Source organism: Gracilinanus agilis, chromosome 2 (assembly GCF_016433145.1).
Source record: "Gracilinanus agilis isolate LMUSP501 chromosome 2, AgileGrace, whole genome shotgun sequence".
In the NCBI taxonomy this organism is placed as follows: domain Eukaryota; kingdom Metazoa; phylum Chordata; class Mammalia; order Didelphimorphia; family Didelphidae; genus Gracilinanus; species Gracilinanus agilis.
Genome location: NC_058131.1, coordinates 40862066 through 40883893, shown reverse-complemented (window position 1 = coordinate 40883893; position 21828 = coordinate 40862066). Strand labels below are relative to the sequence as shown.

The following is a 21828-nucleotide window of genomic DNA, read 5'->3' as shown; positions in this document are numbered from 1 at the left end:
TCTAGTGCTTACTGTGTGTCAGGCTAAGCGATTTACAATTATTGTTTCTTTAGATCTGTCTGCACAACAACCCTGGGCGGGAGGTGGGGTTGTTACCCAAATTTTACAGATGAGTAAACTGACAAATCTCTACTTTAGTCTTCTTGATTCCAAGCCCAGCCCTCTATCCACTGTGCCATCTGTTTTCTCAAAGAAAAAGAATTTAACCCAACCAGTCAACTAGTGACATATTTCATAGTTAACTTTCCATGTTTTAGCTTACAGTATTTGTGTATGTAGAGCAGGTTGGGACCTTTAAAGAAAGTATTAGTGAACAAGTCCTGAGTGTCTGCAGGCATTTTAATGTAGCTTCATTTTAGAGTGGGATGGGCACCTGGTCTAGTTCTGTGCTAGTGTCAGGCTTGGTCTGGCCTGATGTGATTGTTGGAGTTGGGCAATAAGAAAATAAAGTGTGGGTTTATGAGAGGGAGGGGAGAAACAATGGGTTATGAGGGGGTCTGGTTTGTTTTTTAATGGCACAGAAATGACAGCTTATTTTTGGTTTTTCCTTAAAGCTGCCCAGTTTGTCAAACAGAAGCTCCCAGATCTTCTGCGCTCTTACATTGACGCAGACGTCAGTGGGAATCAAGAAGGTGGCTTCCAAGACATCGCCATAGAGGTCCTGCACCTCCTCCTCTCCCACCTCCTTTTTGGGCAGAAGGGAGCTTTTGGGGTTGGACAGGAACAGATAGACGCTTTTCTTAAGACACTGCGTAGAGGTAAGAACTTTAACTGTTTGATAGACAACTTTATTTTAGCTCATTAAAAATAGCTTGTATTTATTTAGGAGGTGGATTCTACAGAGGGGAGACATTCATTCACCCTTTTGCTCTTGTTAAACTTCTTGCTAAAAGCATTGCAGAGCATTTTGTGCTGGAAAATCTTGATTATGTTTTATCTTCTTTCAACTATTTTGTGATTTCCCATTCTGGGATCTTTTACTTGGAAAGGAGACAAGGTTAAGTAATCTAATGAACCCTGTGTTAGAACTGCAATTCATACTCCCTTAAATCTTTTAGGATAAGAGCAAATAAGGAAAGAGGTACAAAAGATTTTTGAATAGGTTTAAGAAAAGTGCTTAGTTTAGTGTGAACTTTGGAAGCAGCTCTAGTGAAGACCAAAAAATCTGTTCTAAAAGCCGATTGTGAGAACAGTTAAGAGTGTTGCATCAGTGCTAAAGGCTCCCCTCATGTTTTGCTTTTGTCCAAGATTTAGAATATTTGAAACTTGAAAGTAATAGTTTTAAGTCTTAGAATATGACTCAGAATGCTTCTCTTTGGAAAGGGGGCCTCTTGGTGATGGCCTATTGTTGATATCGCTGTCCAGGGCTTGTGGTTTCAGCTTTGAGTTGCATTATCTCATTTCAGTTAAAGAAAACGAATAGAGCATTCATAGTTCTCTGCCAGCTCTTGAACTGGAAATTGGTTGATATGTCTTTTATGGGGAAAACCAAATTATGCCTTATTGTGAATGTTAACAAACTGACACTGACTAGTCATTTTTAATCAAATGAATATGAAAGCTCTCTTAAAAATACGATTGGCCAGAGAACTATAAACAGAAGTTATCTTTCTTTCCCAACTGGGCCCTTTCTGAACTTTCAGAGTAATTTCAAGGATATTACCGTTGTCCCATTAACATAGGTTTATATTGCAGTTGCATTGCAATATATTGTCAGATCTTTTTATTGCTAGTTTGACAATATTTCTCAAGTATTATTTTCATTCAGAGCCACCTCATATAGGATATTAAGATAGTAATTGGTCTCCCTGCCTTAAGTCTTTTCCTTACTCCAACCCACTCATTCAACTACCAAAGTGATTTTCTTATGGCAGAGGTCTGACCATATCATTTCCCTATTATATATATCCCAGTGCTCCCTGTTACCTTCAGGATCAAATAGAGGCTTTTTTATTTGGCATTCAAAGTTCTTTATGACCCAACCCTTTCTTATTTTTTTCCACTCTTCTTAGACTCTATTCTGTGTAATCCAGCAATCGAATCCAGTTTCGTAGCCTACTTGTTCCTCATATGCCGCTCCATTTCATGTCACTTGTCTCCTATTTCTGGAATACTCTTCCCTCAGCTTTTATCTGTTATCCCTAGCTTCCTTCAATACTCATCTCAAATCCTGCCTTTGCAAGAAGCCTTTTCCAGGTCTGCTAGTTGCTAAGTACCTTCTTTTCTGATGTTACTCTATATACTACTCTATTTTGTATTTATCTTTTCTCTTCCCTCATTAGAACATATACTCTATGAAAGCAGGCCCTTTCCCCCCTTTCTTTATACTTTTGATTCCAATAGCTATATCCTATTACCTAGAGTCATCTTTTCCAAAGCAGAACCGTGAGGAGTATGCATATATGCTCAATAAGAGACTTTCGGTATATAGTAAAGGGTGGCTGGGTTGTGCAGTGGATATGGTGTTGGGTCTCTTAGACAGGAAGACTCATCCTTATGGGTTCAAATCTGGCCTCATAAACTTACTAGCTTTGTGATCTTGGGCAAGTCACTTCACCCTCTTTGCCTCAGTTTAGTTGGAGGAGGAAATGGCAAACTACTCTAGTATCTTTGTCAATAAAACCCCAAGTGGAGATATGGCTGAAATGACTGAATAAAAACATGGTCCGTAACATAAGTGGTTTTTAAGAATTTCATGAATGACATGAAGCATGGAAAATAGGAAACTGGATATTAAAATGAGCTCAATAACTTCATCCTAGGATTGATCAAGACAGTTTGCTTTGACTATGAACCTGTAAATGACAAGAGCCAAGTTTTTTGATAAAGTAGAAAATAGCTTAATTTAAAAAACAAACAAAAAAATCCTCTTACCTTCTGTCTTAGAATCATAACTATGTATTGGTTTCAACGCAGAAGAGCATTAAGGGCTAGGCAATAGGGGTTAAGTGATTTAGGCCAGGTTTGAACCCAGGGCCTCCCATCTCTAGGTCTAGCTCCCAATCCACTAAGCCACTTAGCTGCCCCCTTACTTAATATATGACTACCAGAGCAGTTGTCTAAGGTATCTAGTGAAGAGAATGTTGGGCCTGGAGTCAGGAAGACCTGAGTTCAACTCCCTAGCTTAAGGCACTTTTACTCTGTGATCCTATGCAAATCACTTACCTCCTGTGTGCCTCAGTTTCCTCAACTATACAAATAGGGATCGAATAATACCTCAAAGGTATTATGTTGTGAGGATCAAATGACAGTATTTGTAAAGTACCGAGGACAGTGCTGGTAGATATATTTATTATATAGACAGCTAGTAGATATTATAAGTGCTAGCTACTATTTATTATTTTTATTATTATTACTATTAGTTATTAATCATCCCTCTTCTTGAACAGATTTTCCCCAGGAACGTTGTCCTGTGGTGCTTGCACCACTACTTTACTCTGAAAAACGGGACATTCTAATGGACAGGATCCTGCCTGATTCTGGAGGGATAGCTAAAACCATGATGGAGAGTTCTCTGGCAGACTTCATGCAAGAAGTAGGCTATGGCTTCTGTGCAAGGTTTGTAATAATAGTATTTTTTAAAATTACCTACAAATTCCAGTATAAATTTCTGAAATGTATTCCTGGTATTCTATATTTTACCACCTCTGTCTTTACTTTGTATTAAAAAACCAAACCATTGATATCTTTTATATTTCTGGATATATCCCTTTCTATTCTAGAGAGATAAAATAAAAGAGGGGAAACTTTTTTCAGCAAAACCAACTATTGAAAAAACTCTGACATTTGTGTTATTCCACACCCAGAGTCTAACTCGCATCTCTGCAAAGAAAGGGAGGAGGAGTCTTCTCTTTCTTCTTTGGTGCCAAACTTGGTTATCAATTGCCAACATTCAGTTGTAAATGTTTTGTGGTAGTTTCTGTTTGCATAGTTTTATTCAGCATGTTATTTTTTTCATGCTCTGTTTATTCACTTTGTATTGATTTATATAGTATTTTCCTTGCTTCTTTGTATTCTTACAACATGATAATAACCAATATTTATATAGGGTCTGCTATGTGCCAGGCTCTTGCTAAATGCTTTACAATCATTATCTCATTTGATCCTCACAGCAACTCAGGGAGTTAGATGATGATATAATCCCATTTTGCAAATGATGAAACTGAGGTTAAGTGCCCAGGGGTCACACACTGTTGAGACTAGATTTGGATTTTGGTCTTTCCTACTCTAGCCCCTGATGTTCTCTTCCCCACCCTACCAGCCAATGCCGCCCGCCCACCCCCCATAATGTTATAGGACATTCATGGACCCTACCCTAAGCTATTTAGCATTCCTGAATCTATGGACATTTGCTTTTTTTTATTTTTTTATTTTTTAATGTTTGTGACCAACTTCATTCAGGCATATACTTAGCAATGAAACCTTTGGGTCAGAAGTTATGAGCATGTTAAGCAGTTTCCATGATTTCAAATTGCTTTCTTTCTAGACCGCCAGCAGCAGTGCATCAGCACGCCTTTCTACCCACAATGACTTAAATGTTGATTGTTTCCATTAGTGGTTAGTTAGGAAGATTTTGTACTCCAGATCTAACAATACTAAAATAATTCAAAGCAGGCTACACTACCTGAGCTGTGTGCACGGACCCAGTGTTGGTCATACTTTTCCATTAACTTGACTATTACAAAGTTAACTAGAAAGCTCTCTGGTTAGACTGAGTACGTTGAGCCTGTTGAGTGTAGGGATTGTCCATTGCCTTTCTTTGTATCTCCACTGCTTAGTCTTGTGCCTTGCACAAAGTAGGCGATTAACAAATGTTTATTGACTAGTTCATTACTTTAGTATAGTATCTTGTTTTAAAGTTAACGTTTTTCTTTCAGTATTGAAGAATGTCGCAATATAATCATGCAGTTTGGTGTTCGAGAAGTCACAGCTGCTCAGGTTGCCAGGGTTTTGGGAATGATGGCTCGGACTCATTCAGGGTTAACAGATGGCATTCCATTACAAGTGAGTGTCAGAGGCCAACTATTTTACCAAATCAGTTATAATACTCCTGTTTCTAGATTGTAATTCAATTGTAAAAGGATTATTCTTGCTTAACCATTTCTTATATGCCAGTTTGCTAATGACAAATTCTCCTTTTTCAGGCTATCTCGGCTCCTGGAAGTGGAATATGGAGTGATGGAAAAGATAAAAGTGATGGCGCTCAGGCCCATACCTGGAATGTTGAAGTCTTGATTGATGTTCTTAAAGAGTTGGTGAGTTTGTTGCCATTGTGCTTTTTAAGTATTGCTTGAAGTAGATTCCCAAGGGAAGAAATGTCAGGGAGTAAGCTGCTTGGGATTACTCCAGCAGTATTAATTCTCAAGGAAAATTTGCCTTTTTACATCTTCTTTACTACATTTCTCTAGAAAATGAATATAGAAAAAAAAGTTTGGTGACATAGCACTGTAAATAATGGAATAAGTTTGTGGAAAGATGCTGTCAATGGCAATTTGGATATCAGTGATCACTTCAGTATTATGGTCCTTGGCAGACTTTTTTTGGGCACTAGAAGAAATAGAAAAAATCACCTAGGAAAGTCTTCAAAGGAATCCTCTGAAGAAAAGATTGAATTTTCAAGGGTAGAGATATTGAAATTAAATAAAGTTCCTAGTTTGCCAATATAATGACCTTTTGTGGATAATTGAGGATATTGGTGGAGTTTTCTCAAGGATAATATCCAAAGTTAATAAAAATCTGTACTTCAACTTCTCCTACCATGAGGTTAGCCACAGACTTATCCTGCTTAGGACCTAAACTTAATGATATTTCTAGTACAGTTGAAAGGAAGTACTGAAATGTAGGACTTTTTTGGGTTCTTGGTGTGAAAAAAAGCCCATGATGATAGTGTTAGGTTATTTCTTAATTTAGAATTACATTTAAAGTAGTTTCTTATCTCTGTCCCTTTTGTCTTCATTATGGTACGTATCTGTTGGCCAACTTTTATATTTATTTCTTCAAATCATCAAACAAGCCTTTCATTTTTATCTTGGTAGCAGTTTAGTAGCTTGTAATTTCTTGTAAATCAAGATGAAGAAAAATGTTAATGAGTCTTTTTAAAATAAGTTTGACTCTTCATGGCCTCATTTAGGATTTTCTTGGCAGATATATTAGAACTGATTGCCATTCCTTTTTCAACTTATTTACAGATGCGGAAAATGAGGCAAACAGGGTCATACAGCCAGTAAATGTTTGAGACCAGGCCTGGCCTTCCATCTACTGTGTCACCTAATTGCCCTAGAAGAGAAAAAATAGTGATTTGGAAAAGCCTAATTTCCCATAGAGAATTTGTACTTGACTTTTTGTTTTAAAAAAGGGATTAGTTACTCCTCAGATTAATTTAATAACCTCAACCTTCTATTTGTTAATGTAAACATTTAATTCCACTTGATAACATGCATTTACTTTAGTCATAATCTTTGGTTAGACAGATTAGGTAATAGAGCTTGTATGGAATATTCCTTCATCACCATTATTTTCACCATTGGTCTGTTTTTGAGCTTTGTGATATGGTTAGTTGTGACAGATGATAGAATTTTTTCATTCTTCATATTTTTCTGATTTCAGATTTAAAGTAAAATTTTGATAAAGAGAATGGAGGGTGATGGGTAAAACATAAGTAGGAACTGTGAATTGGAGAGTCAGTCACAACTTTTCTATAGCTTGTGCCAGTAATTTTAAAAATATTTTCTGCTAAAGATAAGGGTTCCCTGCTTTAGCTTCTCTTTAGATTAAATTTTCTTTTTCTGTTTTAATGTTACTATTTTAAGAAAAAAAACCCACAGACTTTCCCGTAACTTTAATTTTATATGGTAATAAGTTATGCAGTAGGCTTATTTATTTATATTTTTCCCTCCTGGTTTTAGAACCCAAGTTTGAATTTCAAGGAAGTAACTTATGAATTGGACCACCCTGGATTTCAAATTCGTGACAGCAAAGGACTTCAGCATGTGGTGTATGGCATTCAGAGAGGTCTAGGACTGGAAGTCTTCCCAGTGGACCTTATTTATAGGCCTTGGAAACATGCAGAGGGCCAGGTAAGCCTACTTCATAATTAGATTTTACAAGAGGAGGCAATGATAACATATAACTGATGGATAGAAATACCATGTGCCTATATTACCTGATTTCTTGTAGTAAATTAGAAATTTGCTTTACTTTAAAAAAAAAATATGATAGCATTTAAATATCACTTCAGTTTAAATGCATGCATACTCAATATGGATACAGCGGTCAAGCTATTGCCTAAGAATCCCAGTGGCAAATCACTGCAATGCTTGGGGTTTTGCAGCTTAGTGATTTGTGGGAATGTGAAGAGGGTCTTGAGAGACCCACATTTCTCCATTTTCTTATACTGTTGAATGCTTTTTTTTTTTTTATGTAAATGGTATCTTAAATTTGGAGGAATGCAATCAGGAAGTCTTAAAATACAGTAAAGTTTGTATTTTTCTTCTTCTAGCTCTCCTTCATTCAGCATTCACTGATAAATCCAGAGATCTTCTGTTTTGCTGACTATCCTTGTCACACAGTTGCCACTGATATCCTCAAAGCACCACCAGAGGATGACAATCGAGAAATTGCCACATGGTAAATCTTACCTCTTAACTTACTTTCCTGTAATGGGAATTGGATCTCTCTCTCTTTTGAAATGATTAACTTTTACTAGCCAACAAATTCAATATGTTGTGAGCCAGCAATAATGGCCCTAACTAACTTTGTAGTTTGTCTACTGTTATAGACCAATGGTTAAAGTGAGCTAAATAGAGTGTTTCCCCTATGTGTTCCCTTTTGGGTTTTCATTTTGTACAAGAGACAAGTTATTTGATAATATTTTCTCCAAACTTCCCTGGTGAGCATTGTGTTTGAATCTTTGTTCTTGAGCTGCCTGACATTAGGCTTGTTCCAAAATTGGGAATTTGGGAATGTTAATTAAGTGGTGGTTTGATTTGTGGCCAGAGTTTCACATTTCCTGAAAAAGTGTTAAGTATTTCTTTTCTCTTTTTTCCTTTCCTCTTCAATTCTCTTTCTTTTTTGAGGTAAAGCTAAAATGGCATAATAGTCATTCAGTTAGTGGTAGCATGTAAAGAAAGTTATTTCCACTAAGAAGAGGAAGCCGCTGTTTTTCTATGGGGGATTGAAATGTATTTTCTGCTGGTAAAACGGATTGTTTTCCCTGTCCTGGTACTTAATTATTTTTGAACTTTAGCAAAAATGTCTAGCTTCCTTTTGTTTAGGGAGAGGTAACTTTTGTCCATTCTCTTCCCCTTTAGGGCCTTTATGGATAAATATTGCAGCTTTTGTCATAAATTAATTTAAATTTGAGGGCAGAGTTTCTTGAAATCCTCTCTTCCATTTTTAGCAGAGATGCTTTACAGAGTTGGAATTGTCAAGTCATATTTTACCGAGAGAAGGTTTTATAGAATTTTTTTTTTTTTCGTTTTTTTTTAAACCCATAACTTCTGTGTATTGGCTCCTAGGTGAAAGAGTGGTAAGGGCGGGCAATGGGGGTCAAGTGACTTGCCCAGGGTCACACAGCTGGGATTTGAACCTAGGACCTCCCGTCTCTAGGCCAGACTCTCAAATCCACTGAGCTACCCAGCTGCCCCTGGTTTCATAGAATTATATTTCCATCTTATTTAGGATCCTGACCCTGAAGGCTTAAGTTGTCATGGGCTTAAACAGATGGCACTCCTATTGGCCATCAAATCTGTGAGATAATGAAATTAAACCAAAGAATTGGCAACCTTTGCTTTTAAGTTTGTTTTAGTCTGTTTCTTGGATTTTTGCCTACTACTTTGGTTGATTTTTAAATCTGAGAATGCCATATGGATTTTAGTAGATAGTTCCTTTATAAATTCATCATAAGTCACTGAGACTGATTAAATATATGGGGTTTTTGTTGTTGTTGTTGTTGTTTGTTTGTTTTGGCAGAGCACTGGCCTTTTTGTTTTTTTCCTTGAGTAATGTTTCTTCCCCCCTCCCCCCCCCCTTACATGTAAAAACAATTTTTGGAATGTTTTCTAACACTTCGAATTCCAAATTCTTTCCCTCTCTCCCTTTAATCTCCTCTCTCTGAGATAGTAAGCAGTTTGATATTGATAGTACAAAATATTGTCATATTCATCATGTTGTGGAAGACACATTTTTTTTTTAAAATGAAGAAAATAAAGTGGAAAGTGATATGCTCAGGCTTCTTCAGTTCTTTGATTATGGATAACATTTTTCGTCAGAGGTCCTTTGGGTTTGTTTTGGATCATTGAGTTGCTAAGAATAGCTAAGTCATTCAGTTGTTCATTGTACGGTATTACTGTTACTGTGTATAGTTTTTTGGTTCTGCTCACTTCTACTCTGCATCACTTCGTGTAAGTCTTTCCATGTTTTTCTGAAATCCTGCTAATCACCATTTTCTTAGAGCATAATAGTATTCCATCATAATCATACCACAACCTGTTCAGCCATTCACCAGTGAATGATCATCACCCTCAATTTCCATTTCTTTGATATCATGAAAAGTGCTGCTACAAATATTTTTCTACAAATAAGTCCTTTTCCCTTTTTAAAAAAATCCCCGGAATAGAAATGTAGTGGATTCAAGTGTATGCAGTTTTACAACCCTTTAGATATAGCTCCAAATTGTTTTCCAGAATGTTTAGATCAATTCACAATTCCCACAACAGTGCCTTATAGTGTCATACTTTTTCCACATCCCCTCCACATTTATCATTCTCTTTTTCTCTCATGCTGGCTAATCTGATAGGTGTGAGGTGGTACTTAAGGGTTGTTTTAATATGTATTTCTCTAAATCAATAATGATTTGGAACATTTTTTCATGCAACTATAGTTATCTTTGATTTCTTTGAAAAATATCTTTTCATATCCTTTCATCATTTATTGTTTGGGAAGTGGCTTGTATTCTTATACATTTGACTAAGTTTTCTACATATTTGAGAAATGAGGCCTTTATCAAGTGACAGTTTCCTGTAAAAATTATATGTTTTGGGTAGGTCTAGACACCACGTATTTTTGACTAAATGAAATCTAAATCATTGCTTATACATAATTCCCAAATCTTAGTACCTAAAATCTAAAGTGATATTTTTTTCAATTGTGAGGTTTACTAAATGTGCTTAGATTTTTTTTGCTATATCTTCAATATTTCCTTGTCATTTCCTTTGCTTCTTCTCTGCTTCCTTTCCCAACCCAACATATTAACACTTACCATTACCATTACTATTGTGTTTTGACCTTTTGTTGTAGTTTCTTTAGAGTGTTTATTTAGACTGTGTAGAGTAGTTTCTTTAGACTGTGATTAAACAGTATGTTGCCAAAATGTTTATAGCCAGAAGCATGGGTTTATTGAATTCCAGAAAAGCTAACTTTTTATATTACTTCAGTGTTTTTTGAAATGGGGAAAAATGCTATCTTTCCTGGAAAACTAGAAAGGATCGGGATAAAGTGTTTGTTCTTAAACTCAGGCCTGTTTCTAGACTTGGTAATGATGCGCTGAAGCATGTTATAAAGAAAGTGTATCCTAGACCTAGAGAAAAGAAGACCTAGATTCAAATCAGGTCTCTGTTTGAACTGGCCAACTGTGTGAACTTAAACTCTCTAAACCCTCAGTTTCTTCTTCTGTCTAATGTGGGGGGAAGGGATTAAATCAGTGAAATCTAAAGTTCCATCCACCTCTAGGTCTAGGGTCTCATGATTCTATCATGACTTTGCCCCTTTTAAAAAAAATTTTAAATCTGCACTAAAGTCAAACAAAACAAATGAACACAAGTATTCATGAAGTGCCTATTATGTACCAGGTCCTCTGCTGGGTGCTAGGTATACATAAACATAGAATGAAGCATTCCCTACAGATGTAAGGAGATGGGCAACTGGTACAGATGAACCAAGATAGTAAAGTGGAATATTGTGTGTGAGATCCCACTGTCTAAGTAGCAGAATTTGGGAGTGGAAATGATGTTTAATGAGGCTAGAAAGAGAACTAGGGGTTAGGTTGTGTTAGGTTTTAATATCTGAATAGAGGACTAATATCTGAATAGGCCATAAGCAGTCACTCAAATTGATTGACCAGGGGTTTACAGGCAGGTTTGCAGTTAAAAATCATACTGGTAGCAATGTGTAAGATGAATTTAAGTGGAAAACGACTTGAAGCACTAAGACTAATTGGGAAGCTGTTATTATAAGAATACAGGTGAGCAGTGATGACTGCCTGAACCAAGATGATAGCTTTTGGAATGGACATAAGGGGTAAAAAGAGATATCTTGGAGGTAGAAATGGCAACATTTATTAACTAATTAAATATGCAGGGAAACCGACAGAGGTGTTGAATGCCAGAGTTAGAAACTTGGAAGATAGGAAGAATGTCAGTACCTTTGACTGAAATAGGAAAGTGTAGAAGCAGGAAGAGTTCAGGAAAAAGATACTGAATTTGCGATGTCCATTTTGAAACACCTAATAGGCAGTTTGCGATTAGTTATTGAAGCTCAGTAAGAATACTGGGCTCATAGCTCAGAGGGTCATAATGATCACTGTACCTTCTATTGGCATAAGTTTAACCAGAAATTATTGCTTAAGAAATAGAGATTTTGGTTTCTTATACAATGTGTAAACTTTAATGTAACTAATAATTTTAAAACACAGCATCTTGGTCTGAGTATCTAAAAAATGATAGATGTAATTCAGCAAATTAATTTTTTGTATGTGAATTCTCATATGCCATCTAACTTCTATTTTGTTTAGGAAGAGCCTGGACTTGATTGAATCTCTCTTGCGACTTGCAGAGGTGGGGCAGTATGAGCAGGTCAAACAGCTTTTCAGCTTTCCCATCAAGCACTGTCCAGATATGTTGGTATTGGCCTTACTACAGATCAACACTTCTTGGCACACGCTACGCCATGAACTCATCTCCACCCTGATGCCAATTTTCCTTGGAAATCATCCCAACTCTGCCATTATTTTGCACTATGCCTGGCATGGGCAGGTAAGAATTCACCACTTTGCCAATTAATTTTACTTAATTGTTTTTTTCCTTAGGAAAAAATTGTCCTTTTAAGTGGATTCTCCGTCCATGTCATGAAGCTTTATGGTGCTAAATGTCTTGAGAAGACACTGGTTCAAGGTACAGACTTCTAGCTCTGTGACTATGGGCAGATGAATCTCCTTTTGCTTCAGTTTCATCAGCTGAAGTTCCTAGCAGCTCTAGGTCTGATGTCATTTCTATGACAATGGAATACTTTTCATGATCTTTCATAGGTAGAGCATTTCCCTAAATATTTCCTTCTTGAATCATCCTTAATAGTCCATGTCTCAGTTATTTGTACTTGCTTCCAAAAAGCTTATATCTCTGTCTTGAACTTCTTGTGCTCACTAGTTGCCAAATAGGACCTATCCATAGTACTCAAACGTGTTGTGATTCTACATGACAGTTGGGTGTGTACATTGTTCGATCGTTGAGCCCCTTTCTCAAAAGAGGATTGTGTAGAGGATGGAAATCATGCCAACTTTTATCATTTTTTTCCCTGTAGAATTACATAAAAAAGGAATGTACCTCGAAGTAGTTAGAAAATTTTGCCACTGTTAGTCCAAGCCTCAGCTATTTTTGTATGATCTTTCTACTTTGAGATACTGAAGACTGTCATTATAAAAAAAAATTTTTTTTCCAGATGTACAACTTAATTTCATTTAGTAAAATAAATGAATGCTGTTTTAAGGCACTATAAATAATTATATGGGCTTTAGTTTGCTTACTGCTTTTATAGTCGATGGTATTTTACTCTTAATGTCTGCATTCTGGTGAATAATTAGTAAAGCATCTTTTTTTTTGAAAGTTATTTTTACAATATTGTTGTCATTGCATAAATCTTTTCCCTTGTGTTTTGCTTACTTCATTTTGTACCAGTTTGTACAAGTCTTGTCAGTTTTCTCTGAAGCTATGTCCATCATCATTTCTTATAGCACAGTAGTATTCCATCAGGTGCCATTATTTCTTTAGCCATTTCTTGATTCACAGACTCCCCTTAGTTTCTGTTTCTTTCCTACCACTAAAAAAGCCCTGTCATAAATATTTTTGTACATATGTTGTTTTCCTTTTATCTCTTTGGGGTATAGACCTAGCAGTAGGGTAGCTGGGTCAAAGCGTATGCACAGTTGATAACTGTATGGGCCCAATTCCAAGGTTCTTTCCAGAATGACTAGACCAGTTGTCAGCTGTACCCAGAGTACCTGTTTTCCCACAGCCACTCAGAATCTCTTGTTTTCCTTTTTTGGTCAACTTTGTCAACCTTAGAGTTGTTTTAATTTGTGTTTCTCTAAGGAATTTAGACTTTTTTTTCCAATAGCTTTTGATATTTGGGATTTCTTCCTCTGAGAACTGCTTATTTATAACTTCTGTTCATTTAATTATGTATGTCAGCCCTATATATCTTAAGAGTTGAGAAAAATTTCATCTGTACAAATGGAATAGTGTCTTCTAGGTCAGTTTAGACAGGTTAACAAAATTTCAATTTAGATAATCAAGGGGTTTTTTATAATTTAAGAGCAAACTTTAAAACAGCATTAAGAAATAATATAGATGATATTAAAAATATGTGGTTGGGCCTTGTTCAGTTTTGATCAACCTTTAGTTTCAGACTGAAATTTTTTTAGAATTTTTTTGGGTGATTGAGAATTTGAAATTAATTATCCTTAGATTTTAATTTAAAACATAGCAGTGTCTTGTCATTTTAAGTGTGGTCCTTGAGTGAATTTACCACAGGTCTGAGAGGGTTGTGTGTCTTAAAATTGCTTCCATTTTACTGTTGTAGCAGACTTCTTTTTAGTTGATTTGAAACTTCTGAGCAAAGACTCATTAACATGATAGGATTTGTCTTAACTAGTTATGAACTAGTTTTTCATGATTCTATTAAGTTTTGTTTTTGTTTTTTACCAAAATGTTACAATATTCTGAATCTTTTATCTTTTTTTGGACTGTATAACCATGTGCTCATGCTTTTGATCTGTAGATGGTCTCTGGTAAAAGTTAAGATGGAGCTGTGAAATGCTTGTTGCTAGAGAGCAGTTAAATGGCCTTGCTCCTGTGCCTCTTCCCTTCCTTTAGGGACAGTCTCCCTCGATTCGCCAGCTCATCATGCACGCCATGGCCGAGTGGTATATGCGGGGGGAACAGTACGACCAAGCCAAGTTGTCCCGAATTCTCGATGTGGCCCAGGACTTGAAGGTGAGTTGGGGGTGATGCTTTGTCATTGCCTTTTTTGGTTTATTGTAGTACTCACATCACTATTCAACTACAAATGGCACCTCTAGGAAGAATTGACAGTGTAGTGAGCTTTGACCGTATCAGGATTTAGATTTTTTCCCCCCTTGTTAGGTCAGCTAGTTGTTACTTTTGCTCAGCAGGTGCTGCACACTTTGTTTTTGCAAAATTTTCCTTGTTATCAGAAGGTGATGGTAGTAGTGTGCCTCTGGAAAGTCTAAAGTTTTTTAGCCATTCATTGTATTTTAGCTTCTGTGGTCTTTAAGCCATCTGAAGGCTTTCCATTTTGGGCTATTTTTCCATGGGATATTTTTGTTATGTTTCTTGGAGGTGTCTATCGCCTTTCTGTGGACTTTGATTTATTTGGGGTGCAGCTTTTGGTAGCACAGCAGGTGTAATAGGGCCGACGGGGCCTTTTGAAGGTAGTTCATCTGTCGCCTCGTTATTTGCGCGCTCGGGCGTGCTTTGTACTCCTGACGTTCTAGTTGAGCTTTTGCTAGAGGAAGCTTGTGCAGAGACGTCTCAGATACAGGTTATGGACAGCTCCGATCCACCATTTGAGCGAAGTCGTTGTCTTCCTCTGTGCGGTCACTGAGCTCCAGGTCTCCAGGCTGAGTGGGCAGGTGGCGCCGTGCTCCCACATGCAGAGCACTGGCTCTCACTGCGAGCACGACGGCACGCTCCCAGCAGTGCTGGGCTCTGTGTTGTCACCCAGAGACCTGCCTGTGACGGAGAGGGGCTGGAGAGAGCGCGGCAGAGAGGGGCAGTCACTGATCTTTTGACTAGCAGTCTCTAATCTCTTTCCTTTAGGCCTTGTCAATGCTGCTAAATGGTACTCCATTTGCCTTTGTTATTGACCTTGCTGCACTTGCCTCTCGCCGGGAATACCTCAAACTTGACAAATGGCTCACAGATAAAATTCGGGAGCATGGGGTAAAGCAGGATTTTTCCTTTCATTTCTGAATTTAACTCTGGTGATGAAAAATTGCTAAAGAAGTGATCTAGCTATGTAGCATTGAAGATGTGGAAAATGTTTGTGGTCTGATAGCTCAGCTCCCTATCCCTGTCCCCCAAAACCCTATTGAACTTAGTAGCTTAGTACATTGTCTTTTGTCTGATAATAATTGAGATGAAATTCAAACAGATTGAGACTTTCTCTTCCTCAGGAGCCCTTCATCCAGGCCTGTATGACTTTCTTAAAGAGACGGTGCCCTTCCATCTTGGGCGGCCTTGCCCCAGAGAAAGATCAGCCTAAAAGTGCTCAACTTCCTCCAGAAACACTGGCAACGATGTTGGCTTGTCTGCAAGCTTGTGCAGGGTAAGAGTGTCTGTGGAAACTATTTCAAATGTGGGGATTAGGAACAAATGATGGTTGTTTTTATACCTCACTCAGTTTTGAGTATGTTTCTTCACTCTCTCCCACATCTCTTAAACTACCCCCTTGTAATGTAGACTAAAAAAGAATGAGAGAGAAATTCTGCAAACTTAATGAATGCACTGACTATGTCTGAGCATAACAGGTTACATTCCACATCCCACTCTTCTGTGCCTTTATCATGGTTATAATAAGTATTTAGCATTCTTTCTTTTCTACAGTGTGGTAATACCCATTGAGTTCACACAAAACACTTTGTATAGACATTTCCCAATTTGTTTCACCTTGTTTTTAGTCCTTTTCTATCACTAAATGGCTTGCTATGAATTTTTTGGTATATATGAGAATTTTTAGTCTTTGGCTTCTTTGGGTTCTACCCTCTGGTTTGGAATTTCTTTTGAGTCAGAGGGTCATGTGGTATATGAATGTTGTGCAGAAGCATTATACCACCTCATAGCTCTACCAGCAATGTGATGGTGTGCCCGGGTTACCTCAGTCTAGCCAACATAATAGCCTTTTTGGAAAAAAATTTGTGTTAGCAGTTTTATTATACTTACATTTGCTTTTTACTTACTAGAACTTTCATAGTTTGAAGGCAAAGACTGTTGTCATAAAACCTGAGAAATTTTCTAATATTCACCCAGGTTGTTTTCAAAATTCAATAGTATTTTGGCTTTTTCAGGGGTGAACTTTGCATTATCTCTGGGACTATTTTCAAAACAAATAGTATAAGTTAAAATTTCATAGTGAATATTTAAACAAACTGTTTTTGAGGACTTTTAGCCAAACCTTTAAAAAAAGATGATCATCAGTTCTACATTCTCGTTATAATAAGGCTTTACTTAGAAAAATTTATTAATTCTGTTTATTCAGTTTATATTCAGAAAAATAAGATTTTTAAAAAAAAATCTATAGCTTGTACCTTTCATCAGCCTCTGAATATTTGTCTGCCAGGTACTCTGACCTTGTGAGGGATCTTGCTTCTTATCCTTTTCTCCACTCACCAGTTAGTTATCACCTTAGTTTAAGCCCTCATCACCTCTCACCTAGATATTTTACTGTCTTTCTCATTTAATCTCTGCCTATCCCTACTTATCATTCCAGCCTCATTGGATATTAGTGTCCTTCCCACACTCTGGAAGTTAGCTAAACTGGCTTTTTTTCTATTCTTGAAACCCCCACCCCCCACTCCCTCCCCAGTACTCCATTTGCTGTCTTTGTCTGCATTTGCACTGACTATTGCCCATGACTGGAATGTAGGCCCTTCTCCCCTCTGCCTCACAAGTCACTCTCTTTACAACATAGCTAATGGACCACCCTGTCCATGAAGCCTAGGAGGGGCTTTCTTAAATCTTGCTAGCTTTCTGTTTTGACGTGCCACCTCCTAAGAGAACTGTTGCTTCTCATTTTGACACATTGTGATTAGGTTAAAAATATTTTTGCTATGGTATTTGTCTAGCCATTAGACTAATTTTTGCCCTGTACAGAATCACTGGGGGCCTGTGTTCTAGCACATTTATTCAACAGTTTGAACTGAACTGGAAAAAAAATTCAGGATTAACCAACCTTGCTGGAAATGAATGCTTCAGGTTAGAGATAAGTGAGAGCCCTTCCTAGTAACTTTACGTCTTTGCTTAAAAAGGTTTGTTTTTGCTCTTATTTTATTCATATCAGACATAATAATTTGGATTAAAGAACTTGAGTTTAGTCCCTGAAATTCAGACAGTAGTATGTTAAGTGGGGCAATGGATCTGGCCAAGACCAATCCCTAATTTTTTAATGAATACCTGGCATGAGAGCATCCCATAATAACATATTGTCTCCTTCCCTTCAATATGGTCTTGTGCAGCAGTGCCACCTCTTGGGCAGTGTAGGAAGTTTCCTCGTCTATTAAAAGTCATTTCTAAAACTCTTAAGATAATGGACTAATCCTGTTTTTATTTTAAGGCCCACAACTTCTTCCACTCTCGGTAATCTTCCTCAGGAAAGTTGGTGCAATAGGAGAGTTGGAAAGTACCTCAGTGACCATCTAGTCCAACCCATACGTGAAAAAAAAATCTCTACTCTAACACATCTGACAAGTGGTCATTGTCTGTTTGAAGACCTCCAAGGAGGGGGAACCTACCACCCCTCTAGGCAGCCAGTTCCACTCCTGGACAGCTCTAATTGTTAGTAAGTTTCTCCTAGCATCAAGCTTAAACTTGTCTTTTTACAATGTCCAATCATTGTTGCTGCTTGTGCCCTCTGAGGGCCAAACAAAAGAAGTCTAATCCATTCACCTTAAAAAAAAAAAAAAAAAAAAAAGGCTCTTTAAATCCTCCCGAGATAGCTGTCACCCCTACCCCACCCCACCCCACCCTAACCCACCACCACCCTGTATCTTCTCTAGGTTGAGCATGCCCAATTCCTTCAACCCATTCTCAAAAGCCATGGAATGAGGACCTTCACTAACCTGTTGGGTGCTATGATTCCCGGCTCCTTCCTCCCCATATTTCCATTTTTAAAAGTTGAAAAGATTAATAAGCAAGGCTAAAGATGGGCCTGTATGATTAAAATAAGGAGTAATTTTTGAAGCGAAGTTAAGATTTCAGGAATGAGTACTATATATCTCGAAAGCCCTTTAAAGTGCACAATCTCATAACACCAAACTTGGTTTTCTTTAAGCACAAGCATTCAAGAGAGAGAAAGTTGAATTCTAACACTGAAGAAGTATTCTGCTCTTTCATCATTAACATGCAATATTTTACCTGCATTATGGATTAAATAGGTCTTTATGGATTAGCCTAGAACCCTAACTACTGTTTCATAATGATTTTGCCTAGAAATTTTCTAATATTATTTGCATGTTGTCTACCTCATTGAGAGTTGAGGTCTTTGAGAGTAGAGTTTCTCCTGTTCTGGAATACCTGAGTTCATATTCAATCTGACACTTAGTAGCTGTGGGCAAATCATTTAACCTCTTGTGTGATTTAAATTTTTCAATTTTAACGTGGGGGTAATATATTGCACCTTTCTCCTGGGTGAGAATCAGATTGAGCTAATATTTATAAAATGCTTAGAATAGTGCCTGGCACACAGTATATGCTCTATAAATTTTAACTATTACTGCATCCCCTGGGATTAGTGCAGTGTCTGACATACAGTAAATATTTAGTAGGTGTTTTTAGATTTGTCTTGAAACAACTAAACTAGAAAAATGTAAGACACAAGAAAGTCTAAAAGTTGGACACAGCCAGTGTCTAGTAGATCAGATTTTCTTTCACTCCCATTATTTTGGTCTCATATATAATACTAGGACAGTGAAAGTACTGAGGCTAGTTGCCAGCATTCTTCTTCTCAAGGCTCCAACATGTGGTGTCTGTTGCACCATTAAACTTTAGGACAAAAAAAATGCCAAATGTTCAATTTATTGGTCAGAGGGCTCCCTTATAGAAGAAATACATTGAGATTCTTGATATATGAAATTAAAAGTAAATTTTCCCCTAACCTATATCCTCTTCATTTTTTTCTATAGAGAGCCAGACTAGTAACTCACATTTGACACACAGTCTATATTTATGACTTAAAACCCAAAACATAAGTTCAGATGAGTTCTAGCTGGCCTCCTGAACTTCATTCACTTCAAGCATTTATAAGAGCTAATGTTTTAAATCTTAACTCTTTGTATAAGGATAGAAAGGATAGTTTGTAAAGAGTTTCTAGAGTAGTTTTCAGTAGATTTTGGATGAAGATCTAACGGAATTGCCTACATTCCAGAAAGCAGAACAGTTTTAGTTTGGGGGTTCACCATTTAAGTGAAAGTGCCTTCCTTAAGAAGGACTTCTTCCTTTCCATATCTGCCAATGATGATGTTTCATCTTGGAGTTTTGTCACCTTTACTGTCATGATGACTCACATTTTATATACTTATACAATGAAGAAAGCATTATCGTTATTTGGGATTATTAGCTGCTACTCTAGAATAACAACAATAATAGCTTGCATTTAGGTAGCAATTTCAGGTTGGTAAACCCGGTCCCCACAGCAACTCCATGAGGTAGGTCTGTATTGCTATTAGCCCTCCTTATCCCTCTTTTCTAGATGAGAAAACAGGGAGAGAGAGAAAAGTTAAGTGTCTTGTTCCCTGAGATGGTGTCTGAATAAGGTCTTGACTCTTAACTGTCTGTATCCCAGAAGAGAGAATATACCAAACATCTCCCAAACATGAGACATAGAACCATACTTGCAATGTTGGTTAATTTAGGTGCCACATTCTCATAGGCACAATAAAATAAAATATTGTTAATTTCATTTTAATTAAATTGATGTAGTTTTTCCCATTTTCTACGTTTTCTAAAACTTTATAAGCTCTGTTTCTGTCTAGTTTTGAATCTTTTCATTTCATGGTTAAATATTTTGGTTAATGGTTAAATAGTATCACTGTAACCTTTAGGTAGAACATTTCATGGGCTGTGTATAAAGCTAGCATAAAGCTAGTTTGTTTTAATTTTCCCAGTATAATCTTTAAAACTTTTTAAAAATTTTAATTTGTAGAAATATTTACCCCATATCTCCTTCCATTCCTCAATTTAAGGCCAAAAGAAAATTCAACCCTCGTTACAAATAGAATTAAAACAAATTTCCAAATGGCTATTTAAAAAAAAGGTTTCAGTTTAACTTTCTATCAGGAAAAGGGTAGCATATATTATCACCAATTCTCTGGAATTATGATAGATGGTCACTAATTAGAATTCCAAAGTCTTTCAAAATTGTTTGACTTTACAATATTACTGTTGTTTTGTGAATTATTCTTGCAGGTTTGGTCCTTCTACTCTGTATTAGTTTATTTAAGTCTTCCTCTAGGTTTCTCAGAAATCATCATTTTTATAATTTCTGATAGTATAATAGTATTCTACCACATTTAGTATGTGGTAACTTCAACTATTTTTTAATTGATAGGGATTGACCATCAGTTTCCAATTCTTTGCTACCAGAAAATAAATACGCGTGTGGGTGTGGGTGTATGTATGTATATGTGTGTGTGTGTGTGTGTGTCTGTGTGTGTGTGTCTGTGTGTGTGTGTCTGTGTGTTTTTTTAACACGTACAAAGTTTGCTTTGCTTAGGAGTGGTTCCTCCCTCGATCTACCCTCCCTCTAACTCCTGGGTGTCCCCTTTCCACCTCCTACTACCACATTGAGTGAAATTATTTTTGTGTCATCTATATTTTTGGGTTCTCTCTTTTGGCTAGATCAGATAAAAGAATGGTTAAGGTGTCAGCCTTCTTTCTTCTTGTTTATGTCTCCCAAGTATATAGAGAATTCTCCCCCCCCCCCCCATTCCCATTGTATTCTTCTTTCTCTCCTTTTCTGTTCTTTTAATATCAATAACAACATAATAGAACCATTTTCAGGCCTTCTGTCTAATCATGCTATCACTGGTTCCCTTAATGATAAGAAATTTCATAGGGGGGGACACATCTTCTCATATCAGACTATAAATACTTTATCCTTGTTTAGCTCCTCATGACTTTGTTTTCTTGACTTCTCCACTTACCCTTCAGAGTTTTTACTTGTCACTGATTTTTTTCACCAGGAATGCTTGGGAGTCCTTTTTCATTAAAGGTCCATTTTCCCCCCTATAGTAATGTTTCTTGATGAGTTCATCCTGGCTTTGCCTTCTGAAATATCTTCACTCCTTTCCTATGATGATGGCTAAATCATGTGTAATCCTGACATTGGTGCTTGACAGTTCTGGCTGCCTGCAGTATTTTTTCTTTGACCTGGAAACTCTGGGCTTTGGCTATGATATTCCTGGGAGTTTTGATTTTGGGGATTTTAGAAGGTAACAGATGAATTCATTCTGTTTCTAGCTTGTCCTCTAATTCTAAAAGAACTAGCCAGTTTTCTTTTATAATTTATTTAGGCCATTTTTCAGGTAGTCCTATAATTTTAATGCTTTCTCCTTGATCCGTTTTCTAGGCTAATTGTTTTTATTGTGAGGTAACTTTACATTTTCTTCCAAATTTTTTAGTCTTTAGATTTTATTATTTCTTATTATCATTGAAGTCATTAGCTTGAATTTGGCCCATCCTAATTTTCAAGGAGTTTGTTGGTTGGATCAGATTTTGTACCTTTGAACCTTTCTAGTTCTAATTTTTACTTCAGTGACTTTCC

General features: G+C 36.9%; 1 protein-coding gene across 1 annotated transcript in view; it reads left to right on the top strand.

Moving 5' to 3' along the window:
- The window catches only part of CNOT1 (CCR4-NOT transcription complex subunit 1), a 111224-nt gene that overhangs the window by 46615 nt on the left and 42781 nt on the right, over nt 1-21828 (top strand). The window contains exons 7-16 of the mRNA XM_044663095.1: nt 555-758; nt 3390-3558; nt 4878-5004; nt 5145-5255; nt 6906-7076; nt 7499-7626; nt 11789-12029; nt 14145-14264; nt 15111-15233; nt 15467-15618. Coding sequence (XP_044519030.1) covers nt 555-758; nt 3390-3558; nt 4878-5004; nt 5145-5255; nt 6906-7076; nt 7499-7626; nt 11789-12029; nt 14145-14264; nt 15111-15233; nt 15467-15618 — 1546 coding nt within the window. The remainder of the gene's footprint in view (nt 1-554; nt 759-3389; nt 3559-4877; nt 5005-5144; nt 5256-6905; nt 7077-7498; nt 7627-11788; nt 12030-14144; nt 14265-15110; nt 15234-15466; nt 15619-21828) is intronic.